General features: G+C 44.6%; 1 protein-coding gene across 3 annotated transcripts; it reads right to left on the bottom strand.

Annotated features, from left to right (window-relative positions):
- Positions 1-2,470: 2,470 nt before the first annotated feature.
- Positions 2,471-21,816, bottom strand: LOC121289758 (metal transporter CNNM3). Of its 3 annotated transcripts, XM_041209481.1 has the most exons (8): positions 20,529-21,816; positions 17,515-17,655; positions 15,907-16,059; positions 14,950-15,119; positions 13,705-13,801; positions 10,465-10,610; positions 9,973-10,108; positions 2,471-7,503 (listed from the first exon to the last, which is right to left on the bottom strand). In XM_041209481.1, exons 1-8 carry the CDS (start codon positions 21,802-21,804, stop codon positions 7,439-7,441), a joined length of 2,184 nt encoding a protein of 727 aa, XP_041065415.1. In that variant the 5' UTR covers positions 21,805-21,816; the 3' UTR covers positions 2,471-7,438. The 3 variants fall into 3 exon arrangements, 1 of the variants encoding a protein (XP_041065415.1); XR_005945640.1 differs by lacking the exon at positions 10,465-10,610; XR_005945641.1 differs by lacking the exons at positions 2,471-7,503; positions 9,973-10,108 and adding an exon at positions 13,421-13,586 and having other exon boundaries at positions 10,482-10,610.
- Between the last annotated feature and the right edge of the window lie 116 nt (positions 21,817-21,932).

Genomic DNA, 21,932 nt, shown 5'->3' with positions numbered 1-21,932 from the left:
GAGTCATTTGACAAAATAATGGAGAGAGCCGATGAAGGTAGTATTGTATATGTATATATGGGCTTTCAAAATGCTACATGATAAAGTACCACTTAACAGACATATTCAACAAATAGAAGCACACATGACATAAAAGGGATGGCGAAAATTTGGATACAGAATTGGCTAAAGGATAGAAGGGGGGGTCAACTGCATTTTCCCTAAGCCCAGTAATTATTTTTTGTACATTTGCTTTGCATTCCCCAGAGTTGCTTTTCCGAAGTGCCTCAATTCCTGCAAGAACCTCTACTGCTGCTCTCAACTGTTAGTAACACATTGCTCAGAATGAGAGGGAACTCAGCCTATTGAGCTACATTAATCCAACGGCGGTACTGTATTTATCTTGGTCTTTCTGGATCAGCCATCTTCGATGTTGCTTCATTAAGCCTCTCATCTACAGACAATCTTGGCCATGCTCCCTTCTCACATTTCGCAATAGAACTTCCATATCTGCTTATTTCCCTATTCTGTTTTAATTTAAAACTCTATTGCAATTGAATATGCCCTTTCAGCTTTGTAAATACCTTGTTGTTTTTAAAAGTTGCAATTCTTACCGTACCTGATTTCTTCTACCTTGGGCCCCACTATCCATTCTTAAAGTGGATCATTCAGGATTGGCCAAACTACCTGAAATGACTACCACAAATCCCAGAGCTCAAGGCAGGTGTGCCTTTTACTGTCCAAATTGTATGCGTTATCACAATTCACAGCACTGGTACCCATTCAGACCATCTCACTGGTGCCATTGCACTCAGTACCATTCTATTATATATTTTTCCTTTTCCCCCATTTCCACTGGACAAGTTACCTTACTGCTAACTACAGCAGTATTAGAGTGTAATTAGCTAACCGATATATAAGACATGCCTAATTACTGGAAAGTGTTAGATCATTTACTTTAGATTCAAGAAAGACAAATTGGAATACTTCCCAAATATGGAGAAACTAGCAACTGAGGAGCAGCAAAGGAATGTGTGTGCCCATGTGGACCAATCACAAAGCTGGGTACAAAAAGTAATTGAAAAGTAATGTCGGGCTTTATCTCAAGGGGCTGGACTGCAATGGAGAAGTAGTTATGCTGCAACTTTCAAGAGGTCAATACATTTTTGTTAGGGAGCGGTATCGAGAGATATGGAGTACAGGTCAAACCATGATATAGGATGGCGGAACAGCATCATGAAGTCGACTGGCCTCCTCCTTCTGCTAAATGTACCTGCTTAAAAACTTAAGAAATAAAAAAGCTTGGAATTCTTAAAGGGTAAAGCTTTTGGCATCTGGTGCTGGACTCAAAAATCATATTACAGTGAGGAGAGTAAAGTTCAGGCTCTAACTACATCCCTCCCAAGAATATGCTGCAATCCTGCACTGCTATCACTGTTACATGGTTTTTAAGGAGTATCAAAGTTCTGATTTCAGTCGGATTATTATAGCAACAGCTAATTCAGTTACACCAAGGATGTATGTTTCTATGTTGAAAAGGCTAGACATAGGGACAAGGCCCACAGTAAGAGAAATAAAACTTGCATTTACCATATCACCTTTTACAAGCTCAGGATACTCTAAAATTAAGTGCAGAACACACTGCAGAGACTAAGAAAGCAGGAAATGCGAGGTAGATTGGGAAGCAGCAGTTAATTGACAACGAGCTTGGAGGCATGAGAAATCTATGATAGCAGTTTGAAAATGCACACATATAACATGAACCCGAGCAGAGCACAATCTGAAGGGTAGAATGAGTTAGGAAGTGTAAAATCTAAGCAGTCTGCAGATACAAGTTTCAGTGCTCCGAGAGCTCCAATCAACAAACACATGGCAAGCAAGTCCTCCAGTGCTACCGATAGCATCTGAGCCATACAGACATCAAGGCCCAAAATTCAATGCCTCAATTGTGCCAACTTACCTTAAGTGGGTTGGCAGTGACAGGTGCTGCAGCTCCTCCTTAGGTAAGGAGGGTGGAGATCAGCCTGCTTTCCCATTGCTCAATGATTCCTCCACCCGCCCTCGTGCCCCCCCCCCCACTCCTCCTGCAGAGAAGTGCATAGGTGAACATTCAGTGAGTACAGGATTGGATGTAGCCATGATAGATGCAATGTTTAACATAGGCAAATAACCTGCCAACTATACGTGGATGAGGGAGTAAAGAGCTGCTGGCACCTGCAAAATGGTACCTTAAATAAAGCTTTAGAAGAGGGAAGAAATGAGCAAAAACAATAAAGTAAAATAACATACGCATGTGGGTACATTCAGCTCTTTGTACCCTCTAAAGAACACAAGAAAAAAAAAACTGTTAGGCACAGAAGACTTCAAAAATAAGGCTTTAGAATTCAGATTTGCTGAGAGAAGCTGTACTCACAATCATACAGCTTTTGAGGGAGGAGAGTTCAGGCTCCAAGCTGCTCCCTCTGCAGAGTATATTGCACTGGGTTCAGAGTGTTTTTCTTTGATTTATTAAACTGACCTGCAATCTAATGCAACAGCTTATCAGTACAGTACAACACAATACAGATCCATTTTCTCTTAAATATATATCTGCAATATTACAATATAAATGTACATACAAATGACAGGTACCTTTTAATTGCAATGATTAAAAAATATTTACCTGGAATGTGATTAAAAATATGTACCAGAGTTTACACAATTTTAATACATTTGTTTGTATATAAAACACAAGTGCACAAAGTAACCCTCTAAATCATTCATCTGAAACCTGGTGATTGCTTCCCAATTCAGGAGCTCCTAGAGAAACTGAAAACACAACCAAGAGTTTAAAATAAACACAAAATGTCATTTTGGCTGAATTATTGGCACTTACATTGTTCCCAAAACTCTTTGGTAAAACTACAGAATTTTCTAAATTACTTCTGATGGGCTTTTAGTACATCATGTTGGACAGTGTGCTTAATGCAAGCAACAAAATCCTCACAGAGGAAGAGAAAAGAGACACATTACAAGTGAGAAAGAAAAACAAATCAAGAGGAGAGGGAGAAAAGAAAGCTGACTGGAGGTGCCTCATCACATTCTGACTCTGCTTTAAGCCTTTACAGTCATAGTCTGGTGTCAGTTGTCATCTACATTTTCGTCTTTTCTGTCCAATTGATTTCCATCTCTCTTGACTATTGCTGGGATCAGCTTCTTGCACCTCATCCAGGTGGTCATCCTTCAGTAAGGCCGTTTGACCATGGGGGCATCACTGCAAAGGCAGATCCCATCGACACACTCCAGTGGCAGTCACTGCAAAGCAGTCAGGAGATGGAAACGCTGGGTGAATTTCTCACTCCCTATCCTGGATAATTGGGGTTGAATGTAGCAATGCCTCCCCAGTCACCAGTCTGAGGCCAGCAAGATCAGCATAAAGTGGGCATGAAACCTGCAACTTCCTGGCCTGTGTGCCAGAAGCTCACTTGGTTGCACATATACCCACAAAAGGCAGAGAGAGCAGTCTATCCATGCTCTCAGTTCACACTGCTTATACCGCACCCTGCAGGAAAACTTGATAAAAGGCTGCAAGGATATCACCATGATTAAGAGCAGTCTCAATACATTGAAACACAATCACCTCGAACCCAGTCATTTTAGATCACCTCTGGTTATATGTTAAAGTCATATTTGCACAGCATTATGTGGCCAAGTAACAGCAGGAAAATAGGCTCAAGGAATAGAAATACTGGAAGGCAGTTGCTTTAGAGGTAACTTTATCGAGGCAGTGAAACCCTTCACTGAAGACACACTGACCTCGCCAGCATTCGAGAGGCACTGCTTCGAACAGCAAGACTCATCGCAGTTTACACACTAGCTCTGACTAGGCAGCACCTTGCAGAATTAAAATACCTAAAAGGTGGCACATACTTTCAGAAAAGCAAACCAGGCAGCAAGTGACCAAGCTAACTCATCATAAAGTGCCTGCTCTCCAGGGTCCAAGTCTGCAACAACTTAAAACAATACCTCCCATTCCCACTCGCTGGGTGGGCTCAACAAGGGATACAGGGACATTTGAAAGTCAGCCTCTGGACTGGAAACAGAAAAAAGGCAACTAGGTGGGTGCAGAACTCCTCCAGTGAAGAGCCTCACTTTATGGGAGCGCAAGTCAAGCGGATAAACGCTGCAGTGTTCTAGCCCTATCCCTGGCCCGTGTTATTGCAGAATAGATGAATTCGCCCTTTCCTCCTTCCTCTCAATCACGTCATTTCTTTTCTGGAATGCAGTACACCAAACTCTCAAATTGAAATGGAGCCCTTATTTTTGGTGGGTTTCCTTTTCTTTCGAACCATTCAACAATGGGTGGGGTGGGGATGGTGTCAGAAAAAGAGCTGTCAAAAGCTCACTGGCAATCAGAAGACAAAATAATTCAGCACAGCAAATGTTTCAACTGAACTAACTAACTGTGTAACTAATTCTAATCCTATCTTGCTGTCCTATTCTGTTTTAAACTTTGTTCGAGATGTGGGCAACTACTCAAAAGGATGCATCTAATCCCAAACTCAACGCAATGTTGGGTCTTCTTCTTCGATCAAATGTGCTGCAACCACTTCAGGAGATATTAAGAATCAAACATGAATAGAGTCAGGAAGGGGAGATGGACCCCTCCCTGAAGAACATTAGCAAGTCAATGATAACCTGGCAGATTCCAAGATTCATTTTGCTGGAATCACCAAATTTATCAAATTCAAATTCTCAACTTGCCCTGGTGCGATGCAAACATGTGACCTCTTGGCTGCACACTCTGTGCCATAACCACCATACTACAACACAGCCAGACCTTTCACTGCAAAACAGTAGCAGTGTGTTTCTTCGGAGTGATGGATCAATACGCTACAGCACGCAGCAATGCAATACCAGGTCCACGACTCCTCAGTCCAAACACATTGAGCAGAGTGGTTTCAGGGCCTTCCCCCGTTAAAGAAGGTAGATTACAGGGATGCAAGGTTTGATGAAAGTACCTGCTTTAACTGCATCCTCTCACATGTGCTCCCTGTAAACTGGGAATAGTGAACCTGAATTTAGATAGGTTGTTGGTTTCTGTCTCACTCCAGACACTTGAGCCTGATAACCTAGGCCAATACAGCATTAAAGGAGTGCTGCACTTTGTTTGTATCTAATAGGTTCTGTTGATGGATGATACATATCCAGTAGTTTAAAGGTAGTAAGGTCATTGATTAGTTAATTATACTCAGATGTGTATATAAAGAAGAGTCAGCCAGCACTGGGTGTCAAGGTGTTAAGAGTGGAGAAATAAGCTCTGCAATAAACAGTCTCTACCAAAAGAATCTTAGTTTCAGTGTCTTCTTCACAACCAGACTTGAGAAGTTCTCTAACACACTGTTGGAGGTGTTGTCAAACTTAGCGCCCATCTGTTTTCTCAAGTTGATATAAAAGATCCCATGCACAATTTTGAAGAGTCGAGGATTCTCCCTGGTGTCCTGGCCAAGATTTATCCCTCAAAAAACAATCTGGTCATTGCCACATTGCTTCTTTCTGGGATTTTACCGAGTGCCAATTTGCCACTGCATTTCCTACATGACAACAGTGATGACACTTCACAAAGTATGTCACTGTCTGTAAAGCATTTTGAAGCATCCTAAGATCACGATACAAATGCAAGTTCCTTCCTTCCTAGTGCTGCCTCCAAGCTACATTTATTCACCTTCCTTTTACAGACACCAGCGATAGTGAGAATAGTACCAACTCTTGCACCAGCCCACAGCCAGAATGGAGACCCAGAGCAGGGTGGAGCAGCAAGTCTAGCAAAGAGGAGGCAGGACATGGCTGGACATTTCTGAAGAATCCCTGTTACGAGACTGGGTAGAGTAATCATTCAGCTCCACCCTGGATGAAAAGATTGAATCTGCTCTCATCTTTGGAACAACCTACCAGGTAGGTAGGGAGTGAACTCAAAGACATGAAGGAGACACAAGCTGCAGCCTGATACCAGACTGCAGGGAAAAACAAGAGAGATGAACCTGGTGGCCCAAAGACTTTTTCCTCATTCTTACTATTCCTTACCTCCTTTTATTTTAAGAATTCATCAGCTGCCATGTAGCATTTCAAAACAGATTAATGGGAATTAAAATCACTATGAGAGCACTGATTGGAATACGTAATACTGTCTGGTCAGGAAAACGTCTTTTCTGGTTTTCAATAAGGCCACTGAGGATCGTGCTAAAGTTTTAACATCTCAGAAGGTAGAAATACTGACTCTTGTTTTGCAAGTTAAATTTCCCCTCTGGTCCCCTGAAGGCACTGATTCTTGTTGGTGTATGGTCCTTTATTGTATTCAGTCCAAGAAACCATTCTGACTGAGAAAGCCAAAAGAGAGCATTACCTGAGAGCAAAGGATACCACAGCAGAGCACCCATCCTTAGCCCAGTATTATCCAAGTATAACCTATTGCTTAGATTAACAGAGTTGTAGAATCAAATGTGTGCGCTTCCAAGTCTTATGGCTCAATGCCACATTATTAAAAATGTTGTCAGGTACAAACAGTACAGACCTTACCGCATGATCTAAGCTGACACTCCAGTGCAGTACTGAGGGAGATTTTAAACTGAGCCCCCGTCTGCCCTCCCGAGTGGACATAAAAGATCCCATGGCACTATTTCGAGGAAGAGCAGGGGGGAGTTCCCCCAGTGGCTTCACCCAATTTTATTACCCAACCAACATCACTAAAGCAGATTATCTGGTCATGATCACACTGCTGTCTGAGGGAGCTTGCTGTGCAAGCACTGGTTGCCGAAATTCCAGCATTACAACAGTGACGACACTTCAAAAGCACGTCATTGACTGTAAAGCACTTTGGGATGTCCTGAGGTGATGAAAATCACTGCAGAAATGCAAGTCTTTCTTCCTTCTTAAATGGAGGCTTCGCATGGACTGAAATAGCTTGTGCTGACAAGAAGCTAGGAGAGAATTTATGAATCAGGGTTTTACTATAAATGGCATTACTCTTAGTTGTGGCGTTAAAAACAAAAAACACTGCAGTATATTCACATATGATATTGCTTGAATATGTCTTCATTCTGTAGTCTTCAAGTAACTGTATTAGAACCCATAGACCATGGGGAGAAAAGTGATGATAAGTCTTTTTGACTGCAACAGATTAAAACTATTATAACCTTTCCAAGTCTAAAAATCACAGAACAAGTTTTATCTGAGGAATTAGTCACGGTTAGTCTTCTTAGCATTATATACTCCACTGTCTTTCCACAGTGCACAAAGTCTACAAAAATAAGAATGTCCTTTCTCCAACCCTCCCCAAACCCACATTGCAACAGTTTACAGTTTGTCCAGCAAATGGATAGCCATAGCTCCAGCCAGGCACTAGCACAGTACATTCGCAGCTTACTGAAGTGGTGTGGCTTTGGACGCATAGAAGTCAAGCACCCTCAGACACTCTCCTAGGCTAGACACCAGCATTCCTCTCTGGGCTGTCTTCCTCGCTGGTTTGCGGTTTACTTCTGCTGGTGCCTGTTGTCAACATTAAAAAAGAAAAAGAGAAGAAGAAAATACTTTAAACTTCACCTTTGTTCAATCTGAAGTGAGATCTGAAGCATTGTGCAGTTTGCCTGTGACACTGACTCATTGCCAATAGTATAACCATGGGTAAAAGCAGCAAGCAGTCTCCGTTCAACAGATGATGAACAATATTCATTTCTTTCCCTTCTGCTCCTCTTTTCTTTCTATTTCTCTCTCCAAAATCCAATCCAGGGATTTGCCAGGATTCTCTCTTGTTAGAGAGCAAGAGTAAAGAAACAGCTATGAAGGAATACCAGCATACACAACAAATGGAGTTTCTTGAGATGGCGGCCTGCCTCCCTCATTAAAAGTTTGCTTTGACTGCTTAAATTATGAAGGTCAAGATGCACAAAGAATGGATCACGGGATTACGAATGATGTGGTTTTTTTAATCTTATATTTTAATTCATCCCTCTAGAAAGATGCTAAAATTTCCCACATGTAGCACCAATTTGCTTCATAAATGCTTCCAGCATTTTCACTTGGACTCCTCCCTCTCAACGTTTCTTCCAGACATCTCTCTGTGTGAAGCATTTACCGATTATCATTGCAAAATCTGTCTCTTACTTCCTTTCCTTGTTCTTCCTTGCAGTTTAATTTGAAATAATATAGCAGAGCTACCATTTCCATAATAATCCTGTATATATTGTCCTACCTCTCATATACTCCTTTTCCCAGCTGAAAAGCCCAATAATTCCTAGTCTTTCGTCATAACTCAGACTCCTGAGAACAGCTTCAGCCTCATTGTTCCTCTCTGCACTGCCTCCAGGACCTGACTGTCTTTCCGCATCTTGGTAACCAGAATCACAGAAGGAGGCCATTCGGCCTGTCGTGCCTGTGCTGACTCTCTCTGCAAGAGCAACTCACATGGTGCCACTACCCCGCCTTTTCCCTGTAGTGCCAAGAATTTTTCCTCTTCAGACAACGATCCAATTCTCTTTTGAAGGTCTTGACTGAATCTGCCTCCACTCCCTCTCAGGCAGTGCATGCCACATCCTAACCACTTGCTGCATAAAAAGGTTTTTCCTCATGATATCGTTGCTTCTTTTACAAATCACCTTAAACTGATGCTCTCTGGTTCTTGGTCCTTCTGCCAATGGCAACAGTTTCTCCCGACCTATTTTGTCCAGGCCCCTCACGATATTGAATGCCTCCTTCAAATCCCCCCTCAACCTTCTCTTCTCCAAGGAAAACCGTCCCTGCTTCGCCAATCTAACTAGGTAACTGAAGAATTGAATACAATGCTCAAGTTACAGTCAGATCCCAGCAACACTGTTCCTCTGACTTTTATTCTGTCTCCACTGTGGTGTTCAACATCCTGTTAGCTTTGCTGATTTCTGCTTCTGCTCTTGTTGCGACACATTTAGCGTCAAGTCTGCTTAAGCTCGTACATCTTGTTCGGCTTCACTGTGCCCAATACTGCAGCGTTCATGGATTGCGTTTGTCACCCTTTTCCCCTTCAAATGCTTTGCATTTTACAACTTGCCTGCATTAAATACCTATCTGCCACTATTCTGCCCAGCCACAGACTTTGTGCATCATATTCTGCACTTGCTAAACAGTCTCCTCTGGTTGGCATTGTCTGCAAATTTGACCAGTTTCCAATGAAATCCAAGCCATAGGGGTAAATTAAATACAGTAATGCTCCCCAGTACTGATCCCTGGGGTGAAACAACCTCTTCAGTGCATGCCCCTTGATCCAACACAGCCACTCTAATAAGGTTGCTTACTATCCAGGAGGAAGGCAAGCCCTGCTCCCTCTGGGTTTACCCTGAATGCCCACAGCTGAGTTTAAGTGAAATAGGTTTTTGTGTGGAACTTTATCAAGAGGCTTTTGGAAAACAGGATCCATGTCATTTGAGGATGTCCAACTGTCCCACTTGGGTTAATACTCCCTCAGAATCATCAGAGAAATTGGTGAAGCAGTAACTCCCTCTCACTGAATCTAGGTTCCCTGCCACTTATTGGTTGATTATTGTGCAGACTCCCTTCACAGTTACAGGTAATTACTTCTATTATTTTAAAGGATGCGGATGGGCCTGGAGTTGCCAGTGCCAGCTTTGAATATGCGTGCCATATTTCAATCTACTGGTAACTCCTCCGAGCCCAATGACTCCCTCATACTGATTGCCAGTTCCTCACAGACCTCCTCCATAGTGTCTCTCAGCACTCAAGTGATTTGTGAACCCTTTTATCTTATGTCCAACGTCCATCTCTTGATTCGCAGCCAGTAATTTTAGATTGGATGTCTTGTGTTTGGAGAGATTCTTTACTTGCGAATTCTTGGATCAAATCTTCACTCAGGACTTTTGACTTTTTGTTTTGTCCTCAGTTTCAAGCCAGTTTGGACTTTTCACGATTTCACTTCTTCTCTAACCAGCTACATCGCCAAATGAAAATAAACCAAAAAGAAACACTCACTTGTGGAAGAGTTCTGGTCTTTGAGCAACTTTGCTTGGCTGCTGGGCATCACTTTGAGTTCAAAGTTATCTGGTGACGGTGAAGAGTTGTGTATTCTCGAGGCCATAATCGCATTTAAATACTGCAATCGAGTCACCTGAGGGGAAAAAAAAGCACACGCTAAAAGTCTGCAACAGTGACATCCCCGATTACCCTTTTTGAACAGTGGCAAATGATAATTAATAGGTAGAGGCAGCAGGATCAGTAACTTTTCTCAACAATAACACAAACCACATTACAAAGGATGCAGGCTTCAGACATAATTCTATAACCAGCTGGTCAGTATCTGAATAAGACAAAACAGTTTTGACAGGAAGTTTCACCCGAAATCTGTTCTGTTTTTCTCCTTTCAGGTGACTGACCATCACACACCAGCGTCCCCACCCAACCCCGCTGTGTTATTCCAACATTTTCGGCTTTTGCTTCACTCGCTATTTCTGGTTGCAGCCTTACCTTCAGAACCTGGAGGTCATTTAGTGCTCTCACAGTGTAGTCAGGGCAGTACATGGAAAGACTTGCGTTTTCCCCAGATTCCAAGAGGTCCTTGGAGAATGGGTCTCGCCGATTCCACTTAACGTTAGTGACTGGCGATTGGTGAACTGAGGAAGCCAGAGTTAAATGAGTGTTAGTCATACAGAAGTTATGTAGGTTCTGTCCTGAATGCAGCAATTAATAGTATTAGTCAGTCGCTTCTGATACTGCAATGAAGACTTTACACCAAGCATAGTTGGATTACAGGGTAGGAGATAATTGAGTCAAAATGTATAGATGTAATTCAATCCCACTTTAAAAGTCAAATTTTCCATCCTTATCTTTGTATTTCCATTACAAGTTCCATTTATAATGGCAACCAATACATTTTCAGATCATGCTGTTAATTCAGACCCTCAAATTGAATTGACTGGCAAATTACTGACCTGTTAGGACAGGTATTCTAATTGGCAATGTGTGACTAGCTGTGACCTGCAAGGATCTGTGTTGGGGCCTCAACTCTTCACCATATTTATTAATGACAATGATGGGATAGAAAGCCACATATCCAAATGTACCAAAGACATTAAAAGACATAAAAGACATCAAAGACATTAAAAACACAAAGATAAAAGCAAAATACTGCAGATGTTGGAAATCTGAAACAAAAACAAAAACAGCTGGAAAAACTCAGCAGGTGTGACAGCATCTGCGGAGAGGAATACAGTTAACATTTCGAGTCCGTATGACTCTTCATCAGAACTAAGAAATACAATGTTGGTGGAAGCATAACATTACAAAGAGACATTAATAGGCTCAGTGAATGGACAACACTGTGGCAGGTTGATTTCAATGTCATTTGGACCTAAAAAGGAGAACTGGATACTGCCTAAATGGTGGAAAGCTAGAAACAATGCAAATCCGAGAGCGTTGTGGACCCAAAAAACGAGGAACATTGGAACAGGAGGAGGCCATCAGCCCCACAAACCTGTTCCGCCACTCAACGAGATCATGGCTGACCTGCGACTTAACTCCAGGTGCCTGCCTTTTCCGCATATCCCTTAATACCTTTGCTTAATCAAAATCTATCAATCTCGGATTTAAAACAACCAATTGATCGACCATTAATTGTCGTTTGTAGAAGAGAGTTCCAAACTTTGACCAACCTTTGTATGTACAAGTGTTACCTAATTTCACTTCTCAAATTCTAGCCTTCAAGACATAAATGCAAGAATTCCACTAGTCCTTCCAATTATTTTCTCTACCTGTTCATGGCTTTTTAATAATATACATGGATCCCAAAGTCTCTTTGAACCGCCACGGTTTCTAGCTTTTTACCATTTAGAAAGTACACTGTTCTATTCTTGAAAGGTCTAAAGTTAGGCAAGGGGTAGATGGGAATGTGGAATTTGAAACAAACAGATCAGCCACAATCTTATTGGATGGCAGAGCAGGCTCGAGGGGCACAATGGCCTCCTTCTGCTCCTATTTTGTATGTTTGTATGTCAAGTGTAAATAGAACATAAGGGTGTAGAAGTCATGCTTCAGCTTTACAAAGCTCTAGATGGATCACACCAGGAGTCCTGCGAGCAGCTCTGGAAAGTATTACAGGGTTTGGATGGAGTGCAGCAAAGATTGACCAGAATAATATCTGGACTCCAAGGGTTAAATTACAAGAGATTACACGAGCTAAGGTTATATTCTCTGTGATGTAGAACGATAAGCGATGACTTGGTCAAAATTTTCAAGATATCATGGGGGACAGATAGGATAGGTAGAAACTATTTTCATTGGCTGGGGAGTCTAGTACTGGGTGGCATAAGCCTAAATTTCAGTCAGATCTTTCGCAGGAATGAAATTAGCAAACATTTCTACACAAAAAATGATAGCAGTTTGGAATTCTCTTCCACAAACAGCAACTGATGCGAAATCAATTGCTCATTTTAAATCTGATATTTTAGTTAATTTATATAAGGTATATGGAGTTAGGTCACAGAGCAGCCATGATCTCATTGAATGGCGGAACAGGCTCAAGGGGCTCAGTGGTCTCCTCCTGTTCCACACCCATTAGTGATAGCCCTGTCTGAAAGGGGACATTATCATAGTGTTAGCTTGCTCACAGTGTTCACTCCAAAGCTCCCCAGGTTTAGGAGTCTAAATTTGTATTCCTGGGACTCTTTTGTAAATGAAGTGGCGTGTGAAAATATCACATACCCGGTGTGCTGAAATCTCAGTGATGACATTTCACATGCACAGATAAAATGTCAAGATGCCATAGACATGCAGAGTAAAGTGAAATCATAAACTGCCAGGAGAATGATCTCTAAAGACATAGATGGAGATGATGATTCAGATCACACATCTTGCTCCATCATTCCCCTAGCCCATCAAATACTCGCAGGGCACGGGTTAGATACAGAGTAAAGCTGTAAAGAGTAAAACATTCAAGGCTATGGGTCAAGTGCTGGTAAAAGGGATTAGAATGTACGTCAGGTGTTTCTCACATGTCGGTGCAGACTCGATGGGCCTCTTCTGCACCATGTGACTCCGTGAAAGCTCCATCTACACTGTCACCATCAAACACTCCCAGGACAGGTACAGCACGGGGTTAGATACGCTGTCCCCGTCAAACACTCCCAGGGCAGGTACAGCACATGGTTAGATGCAGAGTTTTTCCGTTATAAAGTGCTTCAGCCTCAACCTTAGAACATATTCAGCTGTACTGATTTCCCATTCCAAATATCCTGTGGCATCTGTATAGGTTTGTTAATTTAGCGCCAATTAATGCAGAATTACAGATGGGTTTTAAGACTGGCCAACAGGGAACAGGGTAGAATTTGTCATGCACTCATTTCACAGACAGCCAACAGAGGGGGCTTTGATCCATTAACCTATACTGGACCTACATCTCTAGTCCAGTTTTAGAACAGTACTGTACCAGTGTGGAATCTCAATCCTACCACCATACTTCGAGTGAGTGGCACCTTTGTATCAAATCTAGGCAGCTGTGCGATCTGCAATCAGGACTGAACTGAAGCTGCAAGGTGCCTTTGCTGGAAAGGTTTAATTTTCAGCCATTACTTTCATCAAATGTGTTTCTTCCCCTGCAAAGAAACCATGTGGGTAAAGTTTCTTAAACACATCCAAGCTTCTTGTGTACAGCATATAGTCAGCATGGGGGTGTGAACAAGAAACAGAAATGAGAAGGGCATGCAGTCCTACCAGAGGATGGGACGGTCAGTGCGGAGACACCATAGTAAGTAAAGGCTCCATTCTCAAACTTCAGACCCTCCTTCCCAATCTCCACCTCCACTCGTCCCTGTTTATAACACAAGGTATCCCATTGGTATTTATCATAATATCAATGCAATAACATTTTCTGTTACACAGCACAATATATCATGACAGCTATATGCAAGGGTATATTTGAATGGCAAAAGGAAAACATGTAAAAACAAGGTTCAAAATTGTTAATAAATGAAGATCAAGTTTTCAGATTATTAACACCACTGCAATACTAGTGTCCCAATTGTGGCACAGAACAGCCATACTCCAAGTCAAGGTGATAACCTATGTGTTTGAGCCATCAAACCCCTTCTTGGAAAGAACTTGCATTTATATACTGATTTTCACAACCGCAGGAGAGCCCAAAATGTTCTACAATTGACTTTTTTTTTTCAGTGTTGTAATGTAAGAAATGTGGCAGCCAATTTGTGCACGGCAAGCTCCCACGAACAGCAATGTGATAAGATCAGATCATCAGCTTTTTGTTTCGCTGTTTGAGGTATGAATATTGGGGAGGACACTAGGGGGGAAGAGAACTGCCCTGCTCCTCCTCAAGGCGGTGAACTGCAAATACTCCGACACAACTCACCACAAGCTGCCACTCATCTGAAATATCACAGCCAAAGTCCTCAGTCCCACCGAGTCCCAGAACTTTTGTCACCCATTGCCCCAAACTCCACTGGCCCCGCGAGTGACACTGACATTTATATTATTATAATCACTTCAAGGCCTCACGCCAACCTACCAAACCGATTTTCTTCTGTCATATGATCCTAGACAGACCCTCTACTCCCCTAACTCCAGCCGTGTTTCTCTGCTCCTTGCAACCTCCAACACTGCATTTCCTGCCTCCAACTGACCACTCACTCAGGTTCCTTTGTGGAACTCACTTTCTCTGTGCATTGCCACATGCCACCCTTTACATTGGATTACATAGGATACTTAGTATAGGAACTGGCTATTCAGCCCAACCAGTCCATGCCACTGTTTATGTTCCATTTGAGCCCCCTCCCATCCTTCCTCATCTAAATCTACCATTGCAATCCTCTATTCCCTTCTCCCTCATATGCTTGTCTAGGTTCTCCTTGAATGCATTTAAATGACAGGTAAGGGGCCTACCCAAGTGAGAGTAAAATGGCAGGAATCTCGTATCCAAAGGCAGGCAACCGGAACTACACCCACCTGCAGCACCAGAATGAAATAGTCGACAGGCTGATTCCGCTGGTACAGGTAGTGCTCTGGAGCCAGTTTGTCGTTTTCATCAAACTTTACCTCCTGGCTGACGCTCGGGTGCTTGAGCAGATGCAGAAGAACTCTCTCAGAGACCCGCGAGGGGCTGAACAGCTCAACCTCTGCAAAGACAACCTGCGGTCATTATAGCAGCAATTTCAACATTAACACACTCATGTGTACTAGTATAAGCTGAGTGATACAGTTCAGGGCGGCTGATAGATTCACACAGTGAGCAGCTGTGAGTCTTGCAGGGGAACCGTCCCTCCGATTTTATAATCCCACACAACCACCAAAAGCAGTCTTTGGGCTATTTCTTTGGCCAATGGCTTGTCGATAATGTTAGTATTTTAATACTAATCTACACTGGCGTACAGTAGGAGTGAAAAAATACTGCCATTATTCAAGACCTCTGCATCAATGCATTAAAGTGGGGATGGAATCACACTCACCTTTAATATTGAGCAATACACTTTTAATGGGGTGTCCTTAGTTTTCCCAGCAGCACTCTACCCTAACATTAATCCAGTTCTCAGTGCCCTCTCCACACACACATGCAGCCTAAATTTAGACAGGCACACAATCCAAAATAGAAGTGCCCTGGGGAGCTTCTCAGTCTTAAATCTCACAGCTCGCATCAGGCTGAACTGCAAACCTCATCACAATACTGACCACCCTACCTTTGCCAAACTAAAAGCAAGAGCCTGACAATCCAGCTGCTCACCCATCCTTCAAATTCACGGCCTTTTCTTCCCCTTAAACCATGGAATTTTGGAATAACCGGCATGTGTACTTTTCTGGGGTGGGGGGGTCGGGGTTCAGAGACACTGCCCCCTACCACCCTCTCACCTTCCCACCCCACTGGCACCACCCCCACCCCCCCCACCACAACAGGAACTGTCTCCCTACCTCTGGATAAGAAACGCTGAGTTGCTAACAAAAGCTGAGGTGAAATCTTGCCCTTTAGATCGATGTCAGGCACCTTAAAAAACGAGACGTCTTCCTTCTTGCGCTCAATAGAACTGCTGATGGAAGCAGGTTTTTTTTTCACCTTGACCTCTGCTGCAGAAGGAACAGAAAAGCAAAAACCAAACGGAAGTGACTTGAGATTCTTTCGCCCACTTTCAAATCTCTTCAGCCCGTTTCAGCACCCACCCCTGAATCTCACTGGGGGAAGATATGCGCAGGTGCCATTCCCTGTTCCGACACGTCAATCATTCTTCATGCATGAGGCCAGCCAGCAAAGAACTACTCACCCATGAAGCACACATGCACCTTCCGGTCAGAGGATCGATCCATTGCGACAACCAGGTCCAATTTCAGTGGTGCCTACTGAGAGGCCTGAGGCTAGGTGCAGCAGGCCATACCCTCCTCAGACCCCCATTACGAAACTGGAGCTCAGCAAAACGTCCCATCTGGCCCAGTCCCACCACACAGTGTAACGACCCACCGAGCTGCCAACTTAAATGCAGTAAAACACTGTGGCTGCTTCAATAGCACCTGCAAAACCCACAAACACTGCCACCATCTTGAAGTTCAAGGGTATTAGATGCCCTGATAACGCCAAGTTCCCCTTTGAGTTACACACCAGCAGAGTTGGGCATATTTTGGCTGTTCCTGCCTTGTCGCTGGGTCAAAATCCTGCCAAGTCCAGACCTAGCAGCACTGCAGAAGAATCACCACACAAAGGTCAAGGCAGCAGCTCATCCTCATCTTCTCAAGGGCAGCTAGAGTAATAAATGCCAGTGTTGCCAGTCCACATCTTTGTGGATGAATATAAAAACTTTTTGTTTTCCTTTCATGTCCGAGTTACGAAGGCAAATTGGCTCAACCTGTGCTGAGTCTACAATATTGAATCAGCACTACAGCGTTGCAGCTCTATCTCAGACTCAGGTTAGGTTATGTTAAACAGTACAGAGCATTGGTTAGACCGCACCAAGTACCGTGCACGGTTTTGGTCTCCATGTTATAAGGACTTGGAGGCACTGGAGATTGTGCAAAACAGATCTGCTCGAATGATCAAGAACCAGAAGTTATACACAACAGGAAAGATTGCACTGCTCTCTGCTCTGAAGGTTGGCCTGATGGACTTCTTCAAGTTCATGGAAGAGTTTGAGAGGGCAGACATAGAGATGTTTTCACTTGCAGGTGAGACCAGAACTAGAAGCCATAAATATAAGACAGCCACTCATAGATCCAATAGAGAATTCAAGAGAAATTTCGTGACCCAGAGTGTGGTTAGCTAGTGGAACACACCACCACAGAGAGTAGGTGAGGTCAATCATATTTAAGGGGAAGCTAGATGAGCACGAAGGAGAAAGGAATAGCAGGACATGCTGACTGAGCAAGAAGAGGGGTGGGAGCAAGGTCGTGTGGAGCACGAACGCCGGCACTTGTCAGGCAGAATGGCTTGTCCTTGTGCTGTAAGCACCGAGTAATCCTGTTGAAAACGGGATCAGTGAAACAATCCCTAATTTTAAAAACCATCACTCCAAAAGCCCTGCGGTTTAAACTTACAATTATCTGACTCGTCGAGGATTTCAGATTTGATGATCTCTTCAATGACATCTCCGAGCGTCACTAAACCCAGCACCTCGTAGAAGGGGTCACCATCCCCCTCGTTATTCACCTTCTGAACCATTGCCATATGCGATTTACCTCAGAACAGAAACATGAAACAGCTGTTATAATCACTGAACGGAGTTAGGCGACAAAACAGAGCAGCAAAGTAACACGAGCTAACTTGGATTCAACACTTTTTTCCGCCCCCCAGAAAAGTTGGCTTTACTTGCCCCTTTCTCTCTCTCCCTCTTTAACGGTTGGCAAATGTGGAAGAACCTTCACTACCAATGTTGCAGGCTACCCATCACTGGGCCACCACGTCGATTTCTGTCCACCACTAATTTTCACAATTCTTTCTACGTGCCCACTCTACAGAATCTTACAGCAGGAGGCCATTCAGTCCATCATGCCTGTGCTAGCTCTTCTAAAGAGCCATCCTATAAGTCCCACTCCTTGGCTCTTCTCCCACAGCCCTGCAATTTTTTTTTTTTTAAAAACTGGCCTTTCAAGTATTTATCCGATTCCCTTCATAAATGTTACTAATAAGTCTGCTTCCACGTCCCTTTTAGGCAGTGAATTCTAGAACATAACAACTCATTGTGTTTAAAAAGTCATTGCCCCCACATCCATCCAACACCCCAACCCCCCGCTCCCAGGTTCTTCTGCCAATTATCTTAAATCTACCCAAATGGTACTGACCCTTCTGTCAGCGCAACCAGTTTATCCTCCTCTATTCCATCAAAACCACTCAGCATTTTGAACACCCTTACTAAATCTCCCCTTAACCATCTCTGCTTTCGAGAGATCACGCCCAATACATGCGCCAGGAAACCACCTGAAAGACTGAACTTGTAAATTCCTGCAAATATTATGTTGCCTTGAAAAATATGTACTTGTAAATATGACATGTATAGCCGAGTTAAAGTTGGAGGAATGAAATAATTATGGTTTCATTTAGTGGGCAATGTACCTTTAGGGAAGATCACATGATCTGTAGTAACCAATAGGAAAGTAGCGTGGGCTCCCTCAGCAGGTAGTGTAGAGTTAGAGTTGGAGCTGGAGTTGAAAGCACATGTAGTGGCTGCTGAATATATTGTAAATAAACTTAACGTATGCACCCAAGAAGTGTCTGCAGATCAACTCTGTCACTAATTGTACAGCTCAAGCACTTGACAACACTCAGCCTCCCACAAAAGAAGTACCCCACCCTTGCTACCATTCTGGTAAATCGATCTGCACCCTCACCAAGGCCACGACATCTGTCTGAAAGTGCACCGCCCAGAATTGGACACAACACTCCAGCTGCAAGTTATTCAGTGATCTTTTGTGTCACCAAACAGCTTTCTACGAAGCAATTCTCAGGTGACGACTGGTATCTGTTGCTTCTTGTATCCCCCGCTTTTCTGCTTTGCCAAGCTTCCTAAAAATGCCAGCTTCTCTCTCAGCATTCAGTTTAATTTGTTCACTGACCTGCTGTGCATTTATCCCTTTTTGATTTAACTCACTGGGTAAACTCCCTTCAGGGACGGGGGGTGGGGGGTGGTTCTGCTTGTACATTAATCCAAAAGTGGATTTCAATGTATCGTATTTCAGGCAATAAGTAACATGAAGATTTGAAGTGAATGCATCGGTTACTGTACTCAGGCTCCTGATAGGGGCCTAGGATCCTGACCAAAAGATGAGGAAATTGGGGAAATAAGGGGAAAAAAAACAAGATTCCAGAGAAACATGTTGAGAATTCTCAAAGTAAAAAGTTGCTTCTTAATTTGGCAATGGTAAACCAGACCATAATTGTGCTGCTGGTCACTGGGATACTGACCAGGATATGTCCAAACCACCCAGATATATCCAAACCACCTACATCTCATCAACAACAATTAGATGTACCAGAGTCTGGTACTAATATAGGTACACTAAAGCGCTTTCGAAGCTCCCCTCCTAATAACACAAATTATACCAACCCATTGCAACAGTTCACTACTTTAAAAGGCTCTTGCCTAGCTGTTGTTGCTGTTTCAACGTTAAGAAAATTAGCTCAGCCCTCAGGCAACCGCTTTGAAACCACTTCAGTTCTCAAACCTCTACCTACACTGGATTTTGCAGGATGCTTCTCAGCAGTTATTGGCTGTGCTTTTTGGCTGAATGATACTGGCCTCCTAGTGACAAAGCAGGATTATGCAACTTGTGTCAATGCGTGATAGCAGCCACAGTTAAGTGTTAACAACTGCAACCAAGTCCTTTTGAGTAATGGAACTCAGCTCCTAATGCTGGGGACTCCCGTTATATATAAACTACAGCCAAACAATAACCCAGCACAGAATGGGTTACCTTAAATTTGTCTCCTCTGATTACTGACCCTCCTGCTACTGGAAACAGTTTCTCCCTATCTACTCCATCAAAGCCCCTTATAATTTGGAAAAACATCTATCAATTCTCCTCCCCTCTCTACTCCCATCCAGAAAACCATCCCAGCTCCTCCATGTAGCTGAAGTCGTGGCTATCATTCTGGTAAATCTCCTCTGCACCCTCCCTAAGTGCCTGACATCCTTCCTAAAGTGTGATGCCCAAAATTGGGAATGATTTATAAAGGTTCAGCCTAATGTCCTCACTATTCTACTCTAAACCTCTATTTCTAAAGCCCTAGATCATACATGCTGTTGTTTAAAAGACAGCCTTCTTAACTTGTCCAGCCACTTTTAAAGATTTGCGTAGATGAACCCACAACTGATGGCTGGCAAGACCAGTGCCAACAGACTTCATGCTGCCTCTGAAATCGGACAAAGATGGGCCAGAGAAGCCAGGAACTGAGGGCGGAATTAAATTGAAACATGGCATGGACGTGGCTTATGAGAATCTCCATGCAGATGGAGAGATGAAAGAATTTCAGTTAATCTCGAGCACAAGTCCTTCAAAGGCTCTTCTCCAAGCGTTGTGCTAAGGAACATTTTTGTAACGGGACAAACAATCACCTTTCTTAAACTCTTCCAGCACGGCATCCAACTTGGTGTCGTTAAACACAAAATGCAGAGGGTGGTTGTAGAATTTGATGATGGTGTTCAAAGGTGTGCAGTCCTCAGGGTCAACCATGGCAAGGTCTTTCACATAGACGATGTCCACAATGTTGGACCTCTCCTCTTCATAGACTGGGATCCTGGTGTAGCCGCACTGCATGATTTCAGACATGGTGTTGAAGTCCAGCACGGCTTCAGTGCTGAGCATGAAGCAGTCCTTCAAGCCAGTCATGATATCCTCCACCACTTTAGTCCTCAGTGAGCCCCGGCTGAACTCCTCCTTCACGAACTCGCTGTAGGGGTCGCTGGAGCGCAGCATTTCCAGGATCTTCTCGCGAATGTAGCAGGTGCTGATGTCCTGCCGCAGGGCCCAGTCGAGCAGCAGGGCAACGGGCAAAGCGAGGGGCGCGGCGAGGACCATGAACAGACGGGTCAGCCAGGTGGTGCGGGAGGCGACGGCAAAGCCGTAACGCGAGCAGACGGCGTAGGGGAGAATCTCGCCCAGCAGGAACAGCAGGGCGGAGCAGGCGAGGACGGCGGGCAGGATGGCACCCAGCGCCTGGTGGAACAGAACGCCCAGGCACGAGTTGGCCAGCACGTTGCCCAGCACCAGGGAGCAGAGGACCAGGTTGCCCCGCCGGCGGAGGGGCTCCAACGACTCGGCGCTCCGCTTCTCCCTCTCCGAGCCGCAGTGGTGGATGATGTGCAGCTCCAGGGGGTCCAGCCACAGGACGCTGAGGTGCAGCAGGTTGAAGAAGGCCGAGAAGAGCAGCAGCAGGGCCAGGAGCAGCACCTGGCCCCACACAGCCAGGGGGTAGTGAGCGGGCTGGATGTCCAGGGGTGTGTCCCAGCCTCCAGGGGCCCTCCACAGCTCCTTCTGAATCTGGGTGCACAGGTAGTAGAGGCCCCCTGCCTGGCCAGCCTGGACGCTTACTAGCACGGAGCCGTCAGTCAGGTTCTCCCCCAGCTCTATCCAGGTCCTCTCCAGGCTGTTATTGCCGCACTCTCGCTGGGGGCTGAAGGCCAGCCAAGGCCAACCCTCCCAGCCCAGCCGCTGGCCGAACACCCTCAGCTGGAAGCGGGCCCCGGGCCTGGCTCGAATCGTCCCGCCTTCCATGCGGACGGGGCCCCCGCCGCTCTCCAGCCGGACGCCCCCCACGTCGCGTTCCCCGCCGGCCGCCAGAGCCCAGAGGGCGGTCAGCGCCAGACGTAAGCTCCGCTCTCCCGCCGCCATCTTAACGGGGAGGCTGGGCCTCCCAGCCTGAGTCACGTGACACCGCCGCCGGCCCCGCCCGCCCCCCCCCCCCCCCCCCCCCCCCTCCGGGGCGGGGGGGGGGGGGGGGGGGGAGAGGAGAGACAACC

Source organism: Carcharodon carcharias, chromosome 17 (assembly GCF_017639515.1).
Source record: "Carcharodon carcharias isolate sCarCar2 chromosome 17, sCarCar2.pri, whole genome shotgun sequence".
Lineage (NCBI taxonomy): Eukaryota > Metazoa > Chordata > Chondrichthyes > Lamniformes > Lamnidae > Carcharodon > Carcharodon carcharias.
Note: the sequence above shows the minus strand (reverse complement) of the source record. Positions and strands in the feature narration are given on the sequence as shown.